Genomic DNA, 23,189 nt, shown 5'->3' with positions numbered 1-23,189 from the left:
CCTCTGTGTAGAAAGCTTCAATTGGCTGGAAGAAGAAGAAGCTAATTTTTTAAAACAAGCAGAAACTTTATCTAATATATTAAAATTTGCATTCACATGCTTTCGAAAAAAATTGGAGCGGTTCCACCAATTAAGATAATTTATAATAGTTGTTAAAAAGAATTTTGATTTTTTTAATATTTAACAAAAATAACTTTATATTCACATGCTTCCAAAATAAGTGGAACGGTTCCATGTGTGCTGCCAGATTACCGTTTAATAGTTGGTTACTAACCATATGATCCAAATATTATGAGTTGCATTACTGATATGTTATGTGAGTTGCATTTTTAGAGAAATGCCATTACTCTGCTTTGCATTTTGTTCGATGAGTTTAGCCTTTTACGAGTCACATGGGTTTAGCACTGTTACTTTTTAAACGGGTTGTATTAGGGGAACCAAAAGTGTCCCACTTTAGCATAGGTAAGAGATCAAATATGCTTAGCGTTATATTTGAGAGACCAAAATGAACCTACTCCCATAGATAAGGAATCATATATGCTCAGAGTAATATTCGAGGAACTAAAATGAACCTAACAGATAATTTTAACCCAAAACTCCCATTCTTTGCTTGATTGGATCAAGTCATCAAACAAGGAAAATATAAAGAAATTTGATTCCATGGACTTTAGTGAAAAAGCAGACAACGAAAAAGACAAGTCACAAGAAAGTGGTAAATTCCTTAACGCGTGACGTTTAAAACTCATTTTACGCGTCTCATACGCATCAAAGTTCCTTGCTTCCTCCTTACTTAGTGCTTAAGTTTTTTTTTTAAAAAAAATTCATCTCGTATTCGATATTTGTATTGAGGTTTAATTAAATTAGATATGCGTCAAAGAAATTTCACATCGAAAGACAAAATGCTCTCTAAGAAAAGTAACCCGTACCCAGTAGGATTCGAACCCGTTACCTAGTAAGAGTCATCAGAGGCGGAGCCAAAATTTGACGTTTGGGGTAAATCCTGTAAAAGTAGTAACACATTTGGTAGTTAATTAGGAGGTAAGTTATTCATGTATGAAATTAATACGTTGTTTGATTTGCAATTTAGATTCCCACATAATTAATACATATATAAGTTATGATGAATCTATAAATTATTTTATGCATGATAGAAAATGTAATTAATACATGAATAGTTAAGCTCTGAATAATTAATTTCTATATAAAATAATATATAAATTTCTCATAACTAATTATACATTACTAGTAACTGCATAACTCTAACTAGCTACCACATGACCCCTTAATGTCCTTATTCAACTTTTGAAACTTACATACGCGAAATAGCCAAACCGTGCACACTACGCTCCTTGATGCTAAAGTGCCCTACAAGACATTTCTGACGCAAACGGACATTCCCACGACTCAATTTTTGTATAATTAAAAGGCATGATAAATTGCACTTTTACCCCTTGAATTATAACCAAAATCTAACTTTAGCTTTACAAAATTATGACATGCTACCGCCGTTTCAAAAAGATGAAGAAATTATGACATGTTCATCAGTTTCTTAATTTTAAAATAAAACGTAAATTATAGGAAACTAAATAAAAATACTATGAGTTGTAGCCTTTTATAGTTAACAAATTTTAAAATAATGTATAAGAACGTTATAGTTTAAAAAAAGGTCATTTAATTTCACAATAGCAATAGTGTCATATAAAATTTAACCAGATGAATAAAATGATATTTCATTGGTTGGCAAGTATGTATATTTGAGAACCTAACATTTCAATTCCTTCTAAATATCTCCTCAATTACAAGCTTACCTTATTCCCTTTTTTTTTTTTATCTGAATTGTCTAAGATTTCTTTTTCTTATTCATATTTTGTGACTTTAAATTCATATAGAGTATCTTCCATTAGTCTTCAACTGTACTATAAAATTTGATAATATTTCTCATGAGAAGATAAATTACATACATTGCTTCTTAACTCTTATAAATCATTTCAATTCTCACAAAGATCTCGTGAAACTTGCAAGAGAAATCGTCGAATTTAGAATGGGAGGAGAAAGGTTTGACATGATTAAGAAAGTCGAAAACAAACAAAGGAAAGTAAAGCTGCCAATCTGTATAATTATTTTAATTAACATATAGTTACATGAGAGCATTATATGTGCAAACACATATAATGCACCAATTCGTTTGATATAAACACTCAATAGGATAAATTTCTCCTCCTACCTTTTATTGAAAACCATCCTTAAAAGTATATAAATAGCCTAGCATTGAATTCAATTTAATTTTGTGTAACATATAGTAGTAGGACCATACCCTTAATGAATCTAAAATATAGGGACTAAAAACATAAAAACCTCCTCAATATATAATTCAAACTTAACCAACTAACCAAAACCGATAACATAATTCTTTCTTCTCCTTTTTCTTTCTCCCTTATCCCCTTCTCCATAAATTCTTCTTCACAATTTTGCCTATCAAAAATGGCTTGTGGTGATGATAACAAACTGAGTCTTGATTCAATAAGGGATAGTTTAATCAGACAAGAAGACACCATCATTTTCAACCTTATTGAAAGGATTAAATACCCAACAAATCCCACCTTGTACAAACAACCTGGTTCTTTCAATATTCCTGGTTTTCAAGGGTCTTTGTTTCAGTACTTGTTTCAAGAAACAGAAGCTCTTCAATCTAAGGTAATTTTGATCAATTTATCTTCATGTATACATGGTTTTAATGGATTGTTGATGTATTAAGCTTTTAATTTTTCTGTTTGATCAGATGTTGTCGTAGTTGTTTGAGTTCTTGGAAATGTTAATGTGTCGTTATCTTGTCCTGTTATGGTAGGTTTCCTTGATTTTCGGAATTAGATTCTTTTGTTCACTTTTAATCCATTTTGTCACTAGTTTGCTATATTTGTTTTGATTGACTATGAATATTTTTGTTGCTACTTTTCCTTCTATATTTGCTCTTCTTTTCTTAATTTTTGGATAACTCAAAAAAATTCGTGACATATGTAATAATAATGTTTAAATTCATGACGTATATCTAAACCACACATTCATTATCTTCTTGAAGTTAATTTAATCGTATTTTGATCCTCGTGATAGTCGATCTATTTCCTTCCTCGCAATTTTCTAAAATGATCTCTTTAATTAGGAAATGTTAATGTGTCATTATCTTGTCATGTTATGGTAGGTTACCTTGATTTTCGGAGATTAGATTCTTTTGTTTACTTTTAATCCATTTTGTTACTAGTTTGCTATATTTATTTTGTGTTGACTATGAGTTTTTTTTTTTTTTTTGTTTGCTACTTTTCCGTCTATATTTGTTCTTCTTTTCTTAATTGTTGGATAACTCAAGAATTTTCGTGGCGTATGTAATAACGTTTAAATTCATGACCTGTGTCTAAACCACACCTTCATTATCTTTTTGAAGTTAATTTAGTCGTATTTGATCATTGTGAGTCGTGATGGCCAACATTTTTTCTTCGTTTACTTAATTTTTGGATAATGGTACTTTCTTCTCAATTTTCTAAAATGATCTCTTAGATCAGGAAATTACCAGAAAGACAGATGAAAATTTTAGGAACTAGTATGGTAATCTTACAAGAACTATTGGGTCCTTTTTCAACCCATTTGGGAGCATTCTTTTTAATAAATCGGCAAGAAAAATGTATATTATAACAATTGAGATAGAGTGATAAGTATTCATTCCTTTGAATTAAAGATTTTGAATTTGAGTCATGAGTATAAAAAGCTTTAACCCAAAGTAAAATTTCTAGCGTAATACGAATTAACTGAACAAAAAAATAAAAATATATATACTAATCACCAAGGGTTTATTATTAGAAAGTAGCCGTTTCCATTGTTATGTGTTTAACGTATACAATTTACTCCAATAAATTAATTCCCTTTATTATTAGTGCAACTTAATCATAAATAGATTGTCCATTTAAGTCAAACTAACCACTATTCTTATTTCCTTTTTAATCCATGTCAACATAATGTTTTCGTCCTTAAAATAAAGTTTTCAATGTATAATAGAAAAGCTATGTAAGACACTCTTGTTTGCTCGCTATTTTTTTTTTTTTTTGATGCAATGACACATCGTACCAAATAAATCCACATGTAGCTTACCCATATATTTTCACTAATTTAAATTATTATCGTTCCAAAATATTTCCTTATAACAGGTTGGTAGATACCTGTCCCCAGAGGAAAATCCGTTCTTCCCAAATGATCTGCCTGCCTCAATCATACCACCTACCAAATGCACACCAGTAAGTATCTATAAGATTAATGTTTTTTATTTTATTTTATTGTATTGTGCTTTTTGACTAGGATTTAGAAAATTATCATATGGTCACTAATTAATTTCAGTAATAGGTTTTGCATCCCGCAGCCGAGTCAGTAAATGTAAATGAGAAGATATTGGATATTTATATAAATAAGATGCTTCCTCTATTCTGTAAAGAGGCTGATGAAGGAAACTTTGCAACTACTGCTGCATGTGATATTCAGTTATTGCAGGTAACTACACTTGTTACATTTTTATTTGCTCATTAAAAATGGATCTGTTTGAAACTGATACAATGATGGTAAGTGAAAAATGTGAGTATGAGAATCACGTCTTGTGGATTGTAATGTGAGTTGGTGTAAATAGGGGTGGAGCTGGCCCTTCGGTTAATTAGGATTCGGTCGTTAAACTCAGTAGCTTTGATCTAAACTCTGTATTTGTATTAAGAAATCAATTGAATAAGTTAAATTATTAATTTAGAACCCAATAACTTTAAAGGATTAAAATCCTGAACCCATAATAAGCTTCAAATCCTGGCTATATCTCCATATGTAAACACCCCCCTTATCTTCCTCCCTTTCATATTTCTTGACTGGTCTAGGCGACTAGACAAACTTGTTCTTACAATCCTTATGTTCTATATTTGTCCATTGGACTTAAGTTTTAAACATGAAACCCTTTTATTTTAAGAAAAAATGTTTTGACTCTAAACTGATTTTCTATTAGGATTTCTTTTACTGAAGGAAAAGTTCATTTTGGCAAGGAGTGCTAAAATCCCTTGTTAGTACAACATATCAAGCTGATAAAAAGAAGTTTCAAGATATGCCATCTAACAAGTAACAACTAATACACTAATTTTTCTTTTTCTGTTTTATCCATCCGATTTTTGTTTGGTGCCCAACATATCCGGACTAGTTCCGGAAAGTAACACTTTAAGGTCAAGGCTTAAAACCCTTCTTATCAAAGCCGATTTCAATTTTATTCCCAGTGTTCGATTCCAAGACCTATAATTAAGGTGGAGGGACACTCACCATCTCACCACAAACTTTGGTAATAAACCAAGATGCCCTGTTGAGTCCATACTGTTACACCAAAGGGAATAAAATATCAACCTTGTTAACATCCAAACATTAACCCAATATAAAATTAATCCAGCAAGGCAAACATAAAGAACAAAATTCTGATTCTTGCAGTTTCCAATAAAGCTATGAACTCTTTACCTTTTTAATATCCCTGCTTTTTCCAGCAACTTGCAGATTATACTAAAAATGTGACTTCAACACATGTTAGAAGACAATGAGCAACACATTATTTAAATTATCATTTCTTATTAAAGCCTATTTTACTTTACGTGGCTGACTTGAATTGCAATAATTATAAGCTGAAATTACAATGTTTTTTTGTTGAAGGCACTCTCAAGAAGGATTCATTACGGGAAATTTGTTGCAGAGGTTAAATTCAGGGATAGCACCGATGATTATAAGCCTTTTATTCTTGCTAAGGTATGTCATCACTTAAGACTATTCCCTCTGTCGCAATTTATATGACACACTTTCTTTTGTTATTTTATTTAAAAAAGAATGTCATCTTTCTATATTTAGAAACAATTTAATTTTATTAAATAATTTACATCCACACGAATATCTAAGGTTTATTTTGAGCCACAAATTTTAAAAATCTTTCTTTCTTTCTTAAATTATGTGTCTAGTCAAATGGTGCCACATAAATTGAGACGGTGGGAGTAATTGTTTAGCTTACTAGTATCCTCTGTAAATCCGTCCAATCCAATTTGGATGGCCAATTTCAGGGTAAAATTTGTCGTTTGTTTGTGGAGATTTTTTAAAATCTTGCAAAAAGAGCTGCCCCAAAAATGTCTCCGTTTAAGACTAAGAGCCCGTTTGGATTGGCTTATAAGTTGCTTATAAGTTTGTTTTCAGTTTTTTTGATTGTTTGCCTGACAAACTTAAAGTCATTTTGTGCTTAAAATAAGCTCAAAAAAATAATTGGGCCCATTTGACTTAGCTTATCTAAAGCAGCTTATAAGCCAAAAAAAATAAGTTAGACTACTTCCAACTTGGCTCTAAGTGTTTCCAAATTCTTGCAAAACCTTTTTCTAGAATGACTGTTTTTTTTTTTAGAAGCGATTTTATACTTTTAGTGTTAGTAGGAAGTCGGAACCAAAAGGGGAAAAAACATATCACTCACAAAAACATTTATAAATTAAAAATTAAAAAACTAAGATTTTCCAATTAACATTTTATTTCAGCAAAAAATGTCCTCCTCGAAATTTTCTTACCTTTTTTTGCTTTGACCATTCGGTATCCTAAGGTTATAGAGGCTGGCTAATTCAGATTCGTGCCAAATAGATCCACTAAGGATTAGGAGTAAAGTGTTTTCTATTAAGAAGTTCTCTATTACTAAAGTTCAAATCCGAGATCTCTGGTGATGAACTTCGGTATGAGTCTAGGGACTAGTGATCGACCCAAAAGGAAAAAGAAAATTGTATCATTGATCATTCTGAGGGGACTCAACAAATGCATATCCTCAAAGTGTCTTTTAAGTGATCAATATCTTTGTTATCGCAGGATGGGGATGCTCTAATGAAGCTATTGACATTTGAAGCTGTTGAAGAGATGGTAAAGAAGAGGGTAGCAAGGAAAGCCAAGATGTTTAGTCAAGAAGTGACCTTAATTGATAGTGCTGAAGAAGTGAAGTGCAAGGTTGATCCATCACTAGTTTCGCGCTTGTATGAGGAATGGATAATGCCTTTAACTAAACTTGTCGAAGTTGAGTACCTACTTCGGCGTGTTGATTAGAACAATAAAATCTCTTTCTATCGTCATTGTTGTTGTAATTCTTTTCATCATCATAGTCTTACTATTGTTGTTGAGATTGATGTTGAAGATGATTCACATTAACCTATTTTAAGGAAAGAGAAATGTATCATTCTTTTCGAGAACAGTTTAACAAAAAAAAGTGTATGACATAAATTAAGATTGAGAAAATAACTCACATTTATAACAATAAGATTTTCGATTTGCTTAGGTTTCCAATGTTCAAAAAATCAAGAACAAAACACAAGGTTTGTAAATTGCCAACAATTGAGGTAATTATCCTTTACTTATTCAGCTTATGCTTAGTTCAGATAATTGTTTTAGCTTCGAATGTTTCTTAAAACACGGTATGCCCTCTGTTCCTTTTTACTTGTCCACTTAAGTAAATCGACAAAAATATAATTATTCTTTCCACTTTTATCCTCATCATTAAGTAGCTATTTTTCAAACTAATTACAGTGTTACTGGTTTAAGATTTTTAAAATATCATTAATAAAGATAGATTAGAAATGTACATATCTAATTAATGTTTTCTTAAACAGAATACAAAATGCAAACGGGAAATATAAAAGGGAATGGTGGGAGTTGTTGGCATTGACGGTTTTGAGTTTTGACTTATTTTCGTTGGAAAAAAGTTCAAATTTCTCCTAAGCTTTGTGAAATGGAAATTATTAGTTGGGGTCAAATATATTCTTGGTGTTACAGAAAATGGGCTAACTTTGCCTTTATTGGCTAAAGGCATAGGCTTTCCAACACATGAACTATTTTTACAAGAGAAAAGAGTCAAATTTACTCTTGAACTATATTTGCTCATCAACTTTAAATGATCCATATTACATTTTTCTCAGTCACCTTTGTTCATCCCACTAAACGATCAACAACTTATAACAATTGATTCTCCAGACACTTAAAAGTTAAAACCCTCCAGACCACAGTTACTCTACCAGACTACCACTACTTGACCTCCACAACACTCATATACAAAGCAATAAAAAAATTCCACACAGAAATCACCCCATTTTCAGGAAATTTCTCTCACAACATTCTCATTACCACTTTACCAATCAGCATTTTACCTTTGCTATAAAACCACCGGTGGTCTCAACCACTATAACCTCATCTTACCGCCATAAAGTTGTTGCAGATTATTAACTATGCACCTAAATTTGTTTTTGCATTATAAGGTCGATATGGAGATCTAACATCACTATTAGGGTCGTTTGGTTCATGTGATAAGGTGAGATATCTCATGATTAGGTTTAAGATTAAACTTATACTTTATTTGGTTGAAGCTATAAATAATTTCAGGATAAATTTATACATTTATCCAAATAAAGAATAAATTTAATTCCGAACTTAATCCCGATATTCCGTCAAACTTGGTGTTATTTTATCTCACATGGGAGGTGAAATAAATTAGTCCAAAAATTATAATATGAGAACTATAACCCACAGGATAACTTAGTTCGCAAACCAAGCTGACCCCAATATTTTGTGGACTGATTAGGATAATATGGTAAATTGGTGTTGGTCCATCCAATGTACAACCAAAAAACTGTTATTACACTATTAATGTTTGGTCCCTAAACCACAGAGTATTGGTGGTTATAGACATCAACTATAACTTTTAATATTTTCGATCCCTAAAGTTTCAGTGAGAACCTTTAAAGACTAGATGAGATAACTAACAACTCCATTAGAGCTGTAAGCAAATTAGCAACCATGGATATTCAGAAAGCTACCTTTACTATCACTCCTCACCATTTCCACCACCCAATTCTTGTTTCCCCACAACATAGACTGATACAGCCAAGAAAATTGCTAAAAATAAGCCCACTTGTTTGTTCTGCTTCTCATAATAGTCATCATGTTGTAAAAGACCCAATTTTGCAAGGAGGGAATGAATCTTTTGGGAAAAGTAAAGAGACCCATTGCAAGAATATAAGAAAAAAGAGGGTGTTTTTCTTGGATGTTAATCCTATTTGTTATAAAGGAAGTATCCCTTCTTTGCAATCATTTGCTCATTGGATTTCACTTTTCTTCTCTCAAGTTAGCCTCACTGATCCTGTTATTGCTGTAAGCTCTCTCTCTCTCTCACACACACACACATATAAATACCAGTTTGATTTCTCATATAGTCACTTAGCTAATAGTACTTAGTTACTATCTGTCGGACTTTTTGAGATAATAACTATTAGTTGAGTGACCCGAGGAATCAACTCGATAAATACCTCTGTGTGTGTTATAGCAGAGGCGGAGCCAAAATTTTGAGTTTTTGGATTCTTGAAATCTAGAAAGGCAGTTTAATGGGTTTTGGATAAATTATTTAAACATATTAAGTGAATTTCTTAACACAAATACACCAGCTTTCTCTCTTGTTCTGCCCCTGGTATTGTGTTTACATTATTTTTGTGTGAGTAGTTTTGGAAGGTCTCAACTTTCCCTGCTATCCTATCAACATGTCAGTCAATATTAGTCGTGGCGGAAGAAGATTAGTAACCTTTTTTCAGTTAATCTAGTAGTTTAATAATTCAACTAGCGGTCTTCTTGCCTAAAAGAAGGAGTCAGTCCAACATGGGCAATGATAGACAGAGCAAACTTGGGCCAAAATTTGCAGGAACTTTTTAACACGAAGTATGAGTTAGGTAGATAAAAAGTTTTTATTTTTCTTTATGCCATTATAAATAGTCACTAATTATTTGAATTAGAAAAAGAGACTGTTGAGATTCGAGATTCATAAAATATACTTCTTCCGTTCCAAGTACTTGTCACGTTTCGCTTTTTGCTGGTCAAACTATATGGACTTTGACCAACATTTTAAGATGTATTTTTTCATCATATCGATATGAGTAGAATTGCAACTTATAATACTTTTTGTATAGTTTTGGAATATCTAAGTTTTAAATTTTCTTATCTAATTTACCCTCTAAGATTCAAAATCCTTATAAAGAAAAAAACTTCTAAGGTTCACATTGACTACCGAGAAGCGAAACATGACAAGTATTTTGGGATGGAGGGAGTTGCAATGATTGGGAAAGCCTACCGCTGGGCTAGGAAGCGAGAAAGAAAATAGTAGTTGGGGGTGGGAGTGGAATATCCTACATGTCAATTCAACTTTTTGTACATGAAAGTATCTTGAGAAGTGTAGATGGTATCTGAAAGCACCATGAACTAAACATTGTTTGAACTGGGTGACTATTTTACAGGTTATCGATGGGGAAAGAGGTAATGAGTATAGAAGACAGTTGTTACCTTCTTATAAAGCAAAAAGGAGGAAATATTGGCAACAGTTTCCACATGCAGGAAACTCTCAAAGGAATACGATTGAAAAGTCACATAGACTCATCTTGGATATTCTTCAAAACTGCAATGTTCCTGTGAGTGAACATTTTCTTGATCAGTACTTGTACTTTTGGAATATTGATGCATCCTTGGAATCTGGTTTCTTTAGTAGTCTGAAGTTGACGGTTGTATTTGCAAACAATCTGAGAAAGGTCGTCTTTTTTTTTTTTTGGTGCGTTGACAGAGTAATTTATTGATATTAACTACAATGTTATTTCTAACTGGAGATACTAAGAAGCATGAACCATGATATAGATTTAATGTTTCCTTTTTGTCGGTGGAACTTTGCTTTCCCAAACACGAGTTGCTTATGATGAAATGTGGCAAGCAACAACTCTGGAGATTCATATCTAGCAAAAGTTGAATGGAGAAAGAAAGAATCTCGGACCACATAAATAAATCCATGAACGTTAAATGGAATAATCACTACGAGCAAGTTTGCCCTCAAGAGAACAGTTTCTGCAGCCAATTAATGTCATTTCAGCTGTAAGTTTGGGTGGGAACACATACAGAAACATACTAGGTCTTAATAACAAAGAAAATAATAAATTAAAAAGTAAGTCTACAGATCCAGTACTCCCCTTAGGATACATTAGGTCCTAGTTTTTTCTTTTGCATTATACAGTCTTGTTTGGAAGCTTTCTTCTGTGGGTTGCTCATATAATTTTTCTGCTCCTGTACCAGTTTTAGCAAATTGAGTATGTCCTCAACTTCAAGTTGTGAAATGGTAGCCTGTCCATTTCATGTAGATGGGAATACGTTTATTTGCTTCTGCTATAATTTCGACTTGGAGTCTTTTATCTTGCGGTGTTACTTACTTGTTTTGACATGTCAATTCTAACTGTTACATTTCGTTTCTACAATTTCTTCCACATTACAATTAGTAATGCACTTGGCAAAAATGCAAAGCATTTAGTGGACTGTGTTTTTCTTTTTGCCATGGTTTTGCATAATGAGAAGGCAGATGGCAGTTGATTACTAGCTTTTGACTAGGGTAGTATGCAGGTAGTTAAGATTGAATCACATGAAGCAGATGATGTCATAGCCACACTTGTAGAACAGGTTCTACAAAGGGGACACCGAGTCGTTGTTGCCTCTCCTGACAAAGACTTCAAACAGCTGATATCTGATGATGTTCAAATTGTCATGCCAGTACCAGAGTTCAATAGATGGTCCTTTTACACCCTAAAACACTATGTGGCACAGTACAATTGTGATCCAAGGTCTGATTTGAGCTTGAGTAAGTATGTCACACTCCTTTTAGGTATTTTTCTTTTATCTTTATTTTAAGTGACTTATATTTAAGTTACTAGTTCATGTACTTGTTGAAGCTAATAATATCTTATTCATAGCTGAATTAAAAGTCATGTATGCCTAGATTATAGACAAATGTTTTTGGGATAATAATTTTTGCTTACTTGCCAAACACCGGAAAATAAGAAACCCACTTATTTTCCTGGAAAACATTTTCCTTCATACCAAACACACCCATAGCCCTCTTCTTTCTCTCTCTCTCTCTCTCAAAAAAAAAAAAAAAAGAAGAAGAAGAAGAAGAAAGAAGATATGGCCATCTTTTAATGCTTACTATTCCAATAAGTTTTAGTCTGAGATGGCCCTCAAAAGTAAGTTTGTTTCATATATACTCTTGCTTGCTCCATATGTCATTGAAATAATCAACTGAGAAATTCTGTTTGTAATTGTGCTTCTTTCACCAGAAAGTTATGTCTGAAATTCATAGTGCGGTTAACTCTTTTATTTTTTATTTTTAAGTTTGGCATTTGTAAGTTATGTGTTTTAGGTACTTATACTTTATATGAACGATAAATTGACAGATAAAATGTGATAAAATTTCATGACTTTTCTTGATCAATCCTTGATAGAATTTCAGGATTCATTAGATAATAGACTTGCAAATTACGGATTACAACATCCCAACACAGCTGTTTCTCCTTCCATTTCGTCTGATTCTTGTTTTGGCTTGGGAAGCTGTGTTTTCTAATTGTTGTGCTAATCAGTTGACTTAAGTCAGGACAGCTTAATCGTGAGACAACCTTTTCATTTTTCCACCGGTTATGCTAAAGGTTTTTATTTTTTATTATATATATATATATATATATATTCTTCAAATTTGTTCCTCCGTATTAGACTCAATCTCCACCTCTCCCAGTATCCTATTATAAGATCTGTGTGTACCATTCTGAAGGCTATGCCATAAGATCCTTTCCATTGGAAATTGAGAAAACAGCGTATGTGGCCCTTGTTATCTGACAATAAGGCAGTGATTAGTCTGTTGAGATAATATTGAGAGTTGAAACAGAGAAGTTCATTCTATGATTTTGCATCTTGCAAACATGGTAATATGTGACACAAGTAGGCCATGAACATCATGGAAACTACCTTAGCATTGTGAAGAAACATTATAATGCAGACTTTTATACTCTTGGTAATAGGAAGAGCAATAGCTTCTTTGGTCTCAATTAGGAGTGGCAATTGGGTGGGTGGGATCGGATATGAGTGGGTCGAAAACGGGTTAAACAAAAACGGATAAAATATCCAACCAATCCATATTTAACACGGATAAAAAATGAGTTAACCGACGGATAATATGGATTTCAAGAATAGTTAGGTGAGAACACAAGCTAAAAACCAAAATAAGCTTAGACTCCCAGAACTCATGAGTCATGAATAATAACAAGCAGAGAAATGGGATTGATAATCTGATAATCCATATTATCCATCTGAATATCCATTTTTTAGTGAATAATATGGATACGGAGTAGTATTCATAGTTGATCCATTTTTAAATGGTCAGTTATCAGTCCATTACCATATTTAATTGGTTGGATTGGATGGTTACTTGTTTTTCTTAACCATTTTGCCCGCCAATATGGGTTAGCTACCGGGGATGGAGGTGGGGTGGGGGTTGCATGGTTGGGGTTTTGAGCTTGGGTGTCAATGCTGTTAGAATCATCTAATCATCAGTTTTTGTTCTCGAGTGTCTGCCGTTATTAGGTTGGCTGCTAAATTTTTGTATTTCCTGGATAAGGGTGCATACTGGGTGATGAGGTTGATGGAGTTCCTGGAATCCAGCATGTTGTTCCTGGTTTTGGTCGAAAGACTGCTATGAAGCTTTTGAAAAAGCACGGCACACTGGAGAATTTGCTTAGTGCTGCTGCAGTAAGATCAGTGGGGAGGCAGTATGCACAAGATGCCCTTATAAAGTACGCTGATTATTTGCGCAGAAATTATGAAGTTCTTTCTCTGAAGAGGTAATAATTTCATTTTTCTTTCTCTTCCATCGGTGACAGCAAAAGTGTCATTCAGTATCCAAGCCTTTTTAAAGTTTTCTAATAACTAGTGTTAAATGCAATGCACTAAAAGGGATGTCAGTATCCATATTGAGGAGCAATGGCTTAATGAGAGGGATGTGCGTAATGACTCACTAGTTTTATCCAACTTCATCACTTTGCTGAAAGATAGTCGGAATCTTAATTCGCAAAGCAGATCTCATTCTAAGGGTTGAAATTGCCAGAAGAAAGAATTCTGTGAGTTTTCTTCTTTACTCGTATGTGTTCCATTTTAACTCTTCAGCTTTGATGAAGCGATATATGAAGTATCTTCTGGATAACAAAGACGGTAAAATGCCAAAGGTGTAGTTGAAAGGACTCTTAGCCTATCTTACCAAAAGAAGACATATTTTAGTCCATTTTTCAATATAAATCACAGATCAATCCAGAATAAGTTTGCGTTGGGTTTAAATCATTTTTAGCTTGATGGGTTCAATCCTTATGATTTTCCACCCTACTCTTAGAATTATGGGTTCAAATTGTTTTGAAACTTTGGTTAGTTTTACATGTATATCTAAGCTCCGTATTACAAGTACTAAACCGTAATTTGTTATGCTACATCAGCCACTGGTTGAAATGACAATATAAGCAACAAAACATTTTGTTCCCCAATTTTTTTTTAAGTGTTGCAGCAATAACAACAACAACAAACCCATTATAGTAGACGTTGAACCCCCTTTGGCTTCTTCGTTGTTTACTTTTTCATATTTTGAACCCCCTTAGTGAAAACCCTGGCTCCGCCACTGCCGCCAGGTAGGGAACAAAATAAGCGCTAAAGGTGCTGTAGTTACATCCAAGAAGATTACAAGTGAAAACTGGAAAAACTTCCCAGAATGCCTAAACAAAAGATTCTATGAACTGTAAAAGTATTTCAGCATCATTCGATCATTCTAACCTACACCAAAAAGCTATCAACATAATACAATTTTGTTCCCAACTTTAGGTAGGTTTTTCTACAAATTCAGTATTTCTGTTATAATTTCTTTTATATTCTGAAAAATCGTCGGAATGCTTGTATGATGTTGAGTGAACACAATAAATTAACTAGAAAGGCCTCATTTCAGTTGCCACATTGAAAAGATTATTTATTTAGGCTATAAAACCTGAAGAAGGATGATCTTGATGCTTCAGCAGAACTATCAAACTAAACAAATAGAAGATTACCAAATTTTGCCAGAAGATTTGACCAGATGAACCGAGGCTGAATTGGAATATCCAAATTCACAGTGAGTATAGACCTCTGTTTCATGTTTGCATGTTTGTCTGTTCAATGAACATTTTCTAATTCAGTTTTCTTCATGTACCAGGAAGAAGCAAACAGTAGAGAACTTAGCTATCGTTCTTCTTGGCCGAACCACTAAAGAAGAGACTTTTGAGGTCTAAATGTGCAGAAGTTTGAGATTCTTTTTGTAGTAACACTTAGAATAGATTCCTGTCACTATTTTGTGCACCACAAACAACACGTGAGGTTGGCTATAGCCTGAAAACTAACGGGGAGCTACCTGTTGTGACGAAAGAACATGGAAAAGGCCCAACTTTTATCCATATTTTAATTCAATATGACTCCTATTTGGATGTAATTAGCATAAGGATTTGAGCTATATATACGGACGATATAAAGTTGTTTGCATTATTAGTATAATTTAACCTGGTATAGCAAGCTAATTATTGTATGTTCGTGGTTACAGGATCAAGCTTGTTGTAAGCAGTTACTTGTTATTTTTAGTCAATTTAACTTGACTAGTCTCTCGACACGTGCGTTGCACGCGTATGTCAATTCATGTAGTTTACAATATTGTAAATAATATTAATATTATTAAAATAAAATATTGAGTAAATAATTATACATGAAAGGATATATTGTACAAATTTATGTGAAGGATAAATGTAAATTGTCGTATGATAACTTGTTTGTCGAGGTCAAGATGATTAGATATCGTTTGACCCTACAGAGATAATTAGATATTCTAAGTAATTGTAATTTTTTTAATAATTTTTATTCTATTTAATTGTTGTTCAGCTTTATTTTTTACTACATATGTATTAACTTTTATATTCTCTATAATGTATTAACTTTTATATTCTCTATAACTATTCCTTTCTCCACTATAAGTGCACAATTCATTTGCCCCCTTGTGCTAGCTATCACTTTTTACCTTAAATATATACTTTCTCCATTTTAATTTATGTGACATTTTAAATTTGAGAGTCAGTTTTTTTTTTTTATCGGATCTTTTTATATATGCCTTTTAAATATTTTAAATTATTAATTATTGTGACATATAATTCTTTTTACGTAGTTCTAAAATATGGAAAAAACAATCTAGGAATTATATGTCTAAATTTACAGTGAAGATTTGAATGTTTAAATCCGAACGATGCCATATAAATTCGAACAGAACCAAATCTAAACACAATATCATGCAGTGGTAAAAAACTGGACCATTCTTATATTTTGTATAAAGTACAAAATCTCTGCTGCTTAAACAATCAGCACATATCTATTTATGATCATCAAAATTTATAAGAAATTTCACTATATATTTTCAACGTCAATAAAAAAAGTGCTAGATTCCATAACTAACATGAGTATTTTGTTTATCTTTTCTATTTTAATTCCTAAAAGATAGGGGAATATATACCTTGTACTGCCTAGTGCCTACTAATCCTCTTCTTTTTCATTTCCAAGAAAACGTAGCATTTATTGATTCCGAAAGTGTGAAAAAAAAAAAAAACGACACTCATTGACAGCACTCATATTTCACATCTTCAAGTCCAATTTGGGAATCAAATGAAAGGGAGGAAAAAAGGACAAAAAATAACAAATAGACATACACCACTAACAAAGTGTTTACGTTATTCAAATTCCCCACTAACACGTTGGAAGGTATTATCAGAGTCGTCATTATTTAGTGGAGAATGTACTTGTGAGAGGCTATTATTTGTAAAATAGAACCGTTGTGGGTTATGGCTTGTTTGTAGTAGACGTGTTATTTTTAAAAATATTTGGTAAGTGGGCATTCTGCCAAGTTTCGCATTGATTTGTTGTCCATTAGAATAGAATTTTTTTTTCCTGTTCAATTTTAATGTTATTTAGAATTGTCAAATACGTGAAAACTCAGGTGACAATGTAGAGGAACAACATAAAGACCAATTTGAATAAGACAAAATACATATATAGATTGAATAAATTATGTTAGATCTTACAGTATACTATAGTTTTGGTCTAAACCTGTTGAAATGCAAGGAAATATTTGCAATAGCGACAGTTCGAAAAATTTCTCTCAAGTTGATTGAACCCACTGGCTTCACATCACATGCCACTTTTTTTTTGGACCAGCATTGTCCCATGTGCCCACATCCGCTGGTTGTGTATCATAATCCTTCAATGAGAATATAAATAAAACATTAGCACATCTCATTTGCTTTGCTCCATGACCATATGTTTTCTTCACGTAACTGAAGTTGATGAGTTCCAAACATAAAAAGGAAAAAGTTATCCGTTAGCTTTCAAACTTTAGAGACTTCATGACCAGATTCATTCTCCAATATATTGCGGCAAGTAGTTTGAAGAGAATAGCCACCGCCTTGATTAGGACTCACATCTGGAAGTTAATAAGAAAAGAATGAATGCAAGGTTGTGACTGTTTTTTTTTTTTTTTCCCACCCATTTAGGAGGATTTATAGTGTTTCCACACTTCCCCTCCATTGTGACTCGAACCCAGGACCTACCGGTTGTGACTGTTGGGTTGTGCGTATGCGTTTTTTTTTTTTTTTTTTTTAATTATTAGAGTATTTATTAGTTTAATATAGGGGCATTTAAGTAATTTAACTTTCAAGTTGGAGAGTTCATGCTTATAATCTATATATAATATAAAGCTAGGCATAGACAAGGTGATGTGACACCTCTCTATGGCCAGCATTGCTCTTTATCTTTTTTGTGGTTTTTTTGCCTTTTTCTCCTATTTTTTCTGTTTTTTAAATATTTAAAAGTGGCTAAATAATTACATAATTAACTGAGAAGGAAATAATTGCATTATTAAATGAGGGGAAGCTTGAAAGTTTCCAGCATATGAACCCACGATTTAACTGTTACCAGAAGCTTAAAAGTTTCCAGCATATTACTATTTCTTTATTGGCAATAGAAGAATGGGCCATTTCAAGGGTTGCTGGTTTCTTATTTTCCAAGGTCGCATTTTTTCTTTCTTTCTAAAAGCTATTCCTACTGTTTTTGTTTCCGTAAAGTGTTATTCCACTATCTTTTTTCTTTAGGTGTATATGTGGAAAACATAATACTTTATTATAAGATTTTTTCCTCCATAACTCATATGTATGGTTGGGTTTATAATTTTCGTCAGTTTTAATTTTCGTATTTCTTCGTCATTCATCATCTTCTTCCCATCTTCATTTATAATATCTATTGTTTTCTCTGATTGTACAACCTGACTTATTTGATTAGGGTAAGCTAATAGATCTTTACTTTTGTGTCTTGATTGCAGAAGAAGATTCACGAGACTTTTAGAATAATTTGGTATGAAGAGCATTACATCATCGAATACATGATTGTTCTCAAAACTCTTAGAAGCTAGATAAGGTATAGTTCCTTTATCCCAATTTATGTGATATTTTTGCCTCTTAAGAGTTAAATTATGTAAAGTTTGATCAATATTTTAATTTGAAACTAGATTTTGCCATATTGAGATGAGAAGATATCCATATTTCAATTTTATAATACTTAGTTGATTTAATCCAACATAAAAGTCAAATTAGTCACATAATTTGGGACGGAAGGAGTATATTTTTTTCCCTTTTAACTCAAGGTCTTAAATTGTCCAATTGTTGCTTTTCTTTGGTTTTAACTCTAACCAGGATGAATTTTTATTTTATTTGGTGACATGTAATTAGGGTCGGATTGAATTTTTTTTGATAGATTTATAGATTGGTATCTATATATCTGTTTACAGGATCTACCAAATCAACAAATTATAAATGTTATAAAAGATTCGAAAAGGGATTAAAGAAAAAAAAAAAAGAATGACAAAACAAAAGCTACCACAATTCTTAAAAACTCCCATGTCATTTCTATTCCTACCGATCTATTCCCCTTGCACCACTACATGCGAGTTTGCTTTTTAAATTTGAAATCGTCATAAAAAAAAATTGACAATTTATAACTGTAAAATATTTCCAGATATTGAGCTATTCATTCCTATAAACTTTTTGAACTTTTTTTTTTAAATTTTAGGTCGATGTGATCAGAGAGAGGCTCACGGCTAACAAGCACGTGTGTTCATAATTTTTTTATGGACAATGTATTCAATATCTTTGTGTATTAAAGAAGAAAAAAATGGCTGGCTTTAAAATTATTCCTTAATATTTTATTGATCGGCATGTAAATATCATTAGCTTTCTTAAATTGATTTACTTCGTACTTTTCGACTTGTAATTTTTTGAAATTTTAATATTTTTATTTGTGTCAAGTCAATGTGCTTGTATAACATTTATAATTTGTACTGTGCATGAAATCTGGAAGAGAAGTTAATAATTTGTAGAAGAAAGAATAGGGGAGGCAAAAAAGTACTAATAATTGGCTCATAACTTCTTATAATTATGGTAATTAACTGTTGCATAGAAAACTTTTCATTTGTATACTTTACTACATTCTTATTGAATATGATATATGGCTAATAAATATACAATTACTCGTAAAATAACCAAAAACCGTTTTAATTTTGAATCGTAAAAAGGAGTTACTACTAATACACAGTACGCAACTATTCCCTCCGTTCACTTTTAATTTCCCACTATTCTAAAATAGATTTTCACTTTTACTTGTCCACTTTCGCATATCAAGAGAAAAAAAAATTATTTTTCCTGTTTTGCCCTTGGCATTAATTACTCATTCCAAATCATTTTTCAAATTCAATACAATTATACACCAATTAATATGAGTATCATGGTAAAATATGAACTTTATTTATTATTTCTTAAAGAATGTACAAAGCTCATAATGGACAAGTAAAAGTGAATGGAGGGAGTATTGTTTTGCAGACAGAACCTCTCTTTATTGCATTACTAAATGCACAGCCAAATACTGCAATTGAGAATTGAAAAAAATGGGAGAAAAAATAGGAAGAAGTGGAGTATTAATTATTGAGTCATTTAATATTATTAGAAAGATACATTGAAAATAGAAGGGAAATTACAAAAAAGTAAATAGAGAAAAGTAAAAACAAAAAAAAAAAGAGATAAATATGATTCTTGGCTTATGAGAGGTTTAAGACCGACAAACGTGTTATGTTATTATTGCCCTTTTTCATCTTTTTTTTTCTCCATATATTTCTCTTGCTTTTCAGTACATCTACAATTGTTATGCTTATTAGCATGTGTTCACTTTTTGTGCATTTATCTATAAAAATTTATTCCCTCGGAAGAAATAAATATTTTAAGCTAAATGTGGAGATTATCTATATTTTAATTTATTTATGACAAACTTTTTGTATCTTTTATTTTTCTTTCATTAAATCTATGATTCTTATATGTGTAAAACAAATTCTTTTCGACCGCGCGAAGCACGGGGAAGTACACTAGTATAATATAGATATAGATATAGAATAGATAGGTATTCACTTAGCGTTCGGTATTCATATTGAAACCTAATCAAATTCGAATACGCACCGAAAACTCCCATAGGGTAAACCATTTCCGAGCAAAGGTAACTCTGTACCCACATTATCCGATACTGATTTAGAGTTAGAATGACACAGGTCACATAAGTTATCGTTGATCCTTGATTCTTCCATTATTTCAAGTTTTTCAACTTTTACTTGTGTCGTTACCTTAATTATTATTGTACAAATATAAATATATTTTATTAGCGGATATTTTAGTATAAATTTTGTTGTTTTAGGCTTCAGGCTTTTAATACAAATTACACCAAACTTTGAAGTTTATTCCAATCAAATACGATATTTTGTAAATAGACAATTATTCTTTCCCAAAGTTAGATGATATAAACTAAAATATGCATAAAAAGGTGGTGGACTTTAATATTACTTAAATAGGTGGAAAATAAATAAAGAAATAGATACTCTATGCATGTCATTGCAATATGAAGGATGTGAATACAGTTTAAGGAAATAACATATAAAATTATTTCTATATATGCCATAGAAAAATGAAGAATTTAAACTTACCCACTTCGTTAGTGGCCTGTACCACGTGACTAAAGTTTAATATATTTATTAGAAGCAAATTCAGGAAGAAAATGCCTTAACTGTAGGTTTCGAAATTTATCCATTTTGAAATGTATATGGACAGTCCTACGTGAGCCCCAAACGGTGGGTTTGGTGTTCCTAAGAGTAGCGTTCTTTCGGTTTGCAAGTTAAAAATAGGGCATTTAACTTTAAAAGGGCAGTTTTGTAATTTTACTTTCAAGTTAGGAGTTCATGTTTTTAATATAATATAGATTATTAATCAAACCATTATGTTGCAATTGAAGCAGTTATTCGAATACCTTATGATTGCAATTGAAATAGTTAAACAGATTTTGCGCATAATAGAAAAGAAGTTGAGCGTGGGAATGTTCATTATATTAATTTGATAATTGTTTTCTTAATGATTTGATTATTTTTTTAATTTTAAATGTTGATATTGCTTACAATTTTTTTTTACATAAAACACTGATCTTAAATGTTTTGTCCCATGAAGTAGGAATTGAGAAGGCATGGCTTTGATCCATGCTTAAGCATGAAATGTCGTCACCATCTTTTATCCATAAACCACTCCCATTTCACTTGACTTCCACGTAATTGCAAGGCTTAATTGATGCCTTGAAAAAATCAAAAGAAGTTGGAAAAAGGAGGTTATTGAATAGTTGTTCGTGTTCGTGTCTGTTATTCGTAGACCATTCGGAAAATTGAATAGTTGTGACTGTTGGCTTGGTGCTGGCCGTAAAGTTTTTTTTTTTTTTTTTTTTTTCTGGTTTTTAATTTTAAAGAAGGGTATTTACGTAATTTAACTTTCAAATTAGGGAGTTCATGTTTTTAATATAATATAGATAATGTAAGAAAACTATGCACCACACTACATAAAAGTTAAAACTCTTTGCATACTTATATACCTGGACCCTTAATAAGACCTTAACCAGTGGCACTTCACTTAATAATGTGTGCTTCTATTTTTCAAGTTACCTTATTTGGCTTGTGTTAGTAGGGGTGGGCATGGTATGGCATATACCGATTGCCATATCGAAATCGAAATTTTTTATACCGCGGTTTCGGTATTATGACATTTGATACGGTATTTGGTATGCATTTAAAAAAAAAAATGATATTCGATATTTATAAAGAAAATACCGAAATACAGAATACCATACCGAAGTATATAATTACATATACAATTCTTATAGATTAGTATATATCATAATACTAACAAATATTTAAATTAGTATTAGTAAAAAACTAATTGTTTAGACGTTTGAACTTTGACTACTGTTTCTTGATTGAAATGTTTTTGTTGTATAAGATTTATGAAGCGGATTGCTTATAATTTCTTTTGAATTTTTCATATGTGAGGTGTTAGTACGATATAATTAAGACGTTTCTTGAATAGGCGAAGTAATTCTCTACGATATGATTATATGTTCGTCAAAGTCGAACAAACTTTGGTTACCGATTTACCGTACCGTAAAATACCGAAACCGAACTTCAAATACCGAATTAATTCGGTATGGTAATGGTATAGTATTTTTAGAAATCGAAAACCGAAATTACCATACCGAAGTTTCAAATACCGTACCATGCCCACCCCTATGTGTTAGCGGAAACGTAAAAGAAATAACACAAGATTTAACGTGGTTCGGATCAAAATGATCCTACGTCCACCGGAGAATAGTTGCCTTTATATTATTAACAAAGAAAGGAGAGAGATCTCAATTACACTTGAGAGAACTGCTCTCTCAACTCTCTATTCATTACAAAGGATTTATGAATTTTTGGGATGATGAACAAAGAAGAATTGCCTCTTCTTTTATAGGCGGCAAACAATGACTAGGACTCCAAGTGTGCTACATGGGCATTTCAATTATCCTCCACATCTTTGCATCCTTTGGCTCCAAGCAATGCATCCTTTGGCACCAAGTAATTGAGCATTCTTTGGCTCCAAGTAATAGAAAGTCATGCAACTAAAATTGGCACATGAGTTTTCTATCACAAAACAAAAACCAACTCTTTCAGCTTGTTGTAGAGAAAGGAGATAATTACAACCCAGTACCTTTAAGTGATCTAGTTTACAAAATATCCAACAAATTTTGTATATTTATATTAAGATATACATATACTATGCATATACTATACGCATAATATACAT

At 32.0% G+C, this 23,189-nt stretch overlaps 2 protein-coding genes and 1 long non-coding RNA gene across 14 annotated transcripts; all 3 read left to right on the top strand.

The window, feature by feature from the left end:
• Positions 1–2,382: 2,382 nt before the first annotated feature.
• On the top strand, positions 2,383–7,341 carry LOC132627122 (chorismate mutase 2). Its single transcript, XM_060342268.1, has 5 exons — positions 2,383–2,694; positions 4,194–4,280; positions 4,387–4,530; positions 5,707–5,799; positions 6,883–7,341. Exons 1-5 carry the CDS (start codon positions 2,482–2,484, stop codon positions 7,111–7,113), a joined length of 768 nt encoding a protein of 255 aa, XP_060198251.1. The 5' UTR covers positions 2,383–2,481; the 3' UTR covers positions 7,114–7,341.
• Positions 7,342–8,722: 1,381 nt separating this feature from the next.
• On the top strand, positions 8,723–15,505 carry LOC132627120 (uncharacterized). 12 transcript variants are annotated; one of them, XM_060342266.1, is made up of 7 exons: positions 8,723–9,207; positions 10,338–10,508; positions 11,467–11,737; positions 13,520–13,742; positions 13,832–14,018; positions 14,955–15,046; positions 15,128–15,505. In XM_060342266.1, the coding sequence occupies exons 1-5, from the start codon at positions 8,854–8,856 to the stop codon at positions 13,917–13,919; spliced, it is 1,107 nt and encodes a 368-aa protein (XP_060198249.1). In that variant the 5' UTR covers positions 8,723–8,853; the 3' UTR covers positions 13,920–14,018; positions 14,955–15,046; positions 15,128–15,505. The 12 variants fall into 12 exon arrangements, with proteins under 12 accessions (XP_060198249.1, XP_060198248.1, XP_060198246.1 ...); XM_060342265.1 differs by having other exon boundaries at positions 14,952–15,046; XM_060342263.1 differs by having other exon boundaries at positions 14,914–15,046.
• Positions 15,506–16,816: 1,311 nt separating this feature from the next.
• LOC132621995 (uncharacterized) lies at positions 16,817–19,300 on the top strand. Its single transcript, XR_009575785.1, has 3 exons — positions 16,817–18,009; positions 18,320–18,414; positions 19,066–19,300. It is a non-coding gene; the product is annotated as an uncharacterized LOC132621995 (long non-coding RNA).
• The last annotated feature ends 3,889 nt before the right edge of the window (positions 19,301–23,189 follow it).

This window comes from Lycium barbarum, chromosome 2 (genome assembly GCF_019175385.1).
Source record: "Lycium barbarum isolate Lr01 chromosome 2, ASM1917538v2, whole genome shotgun sequence".
Lineage (NCBI taxonomy): Eukaryota > Viridiplantae > Streptophyta > Magnoliopsida > Solanales > Solanaceae > Lycium > Lycium barbarum.
This window is presented reverse-complemented; position numbering and strand designations above follow the sequence as displayed.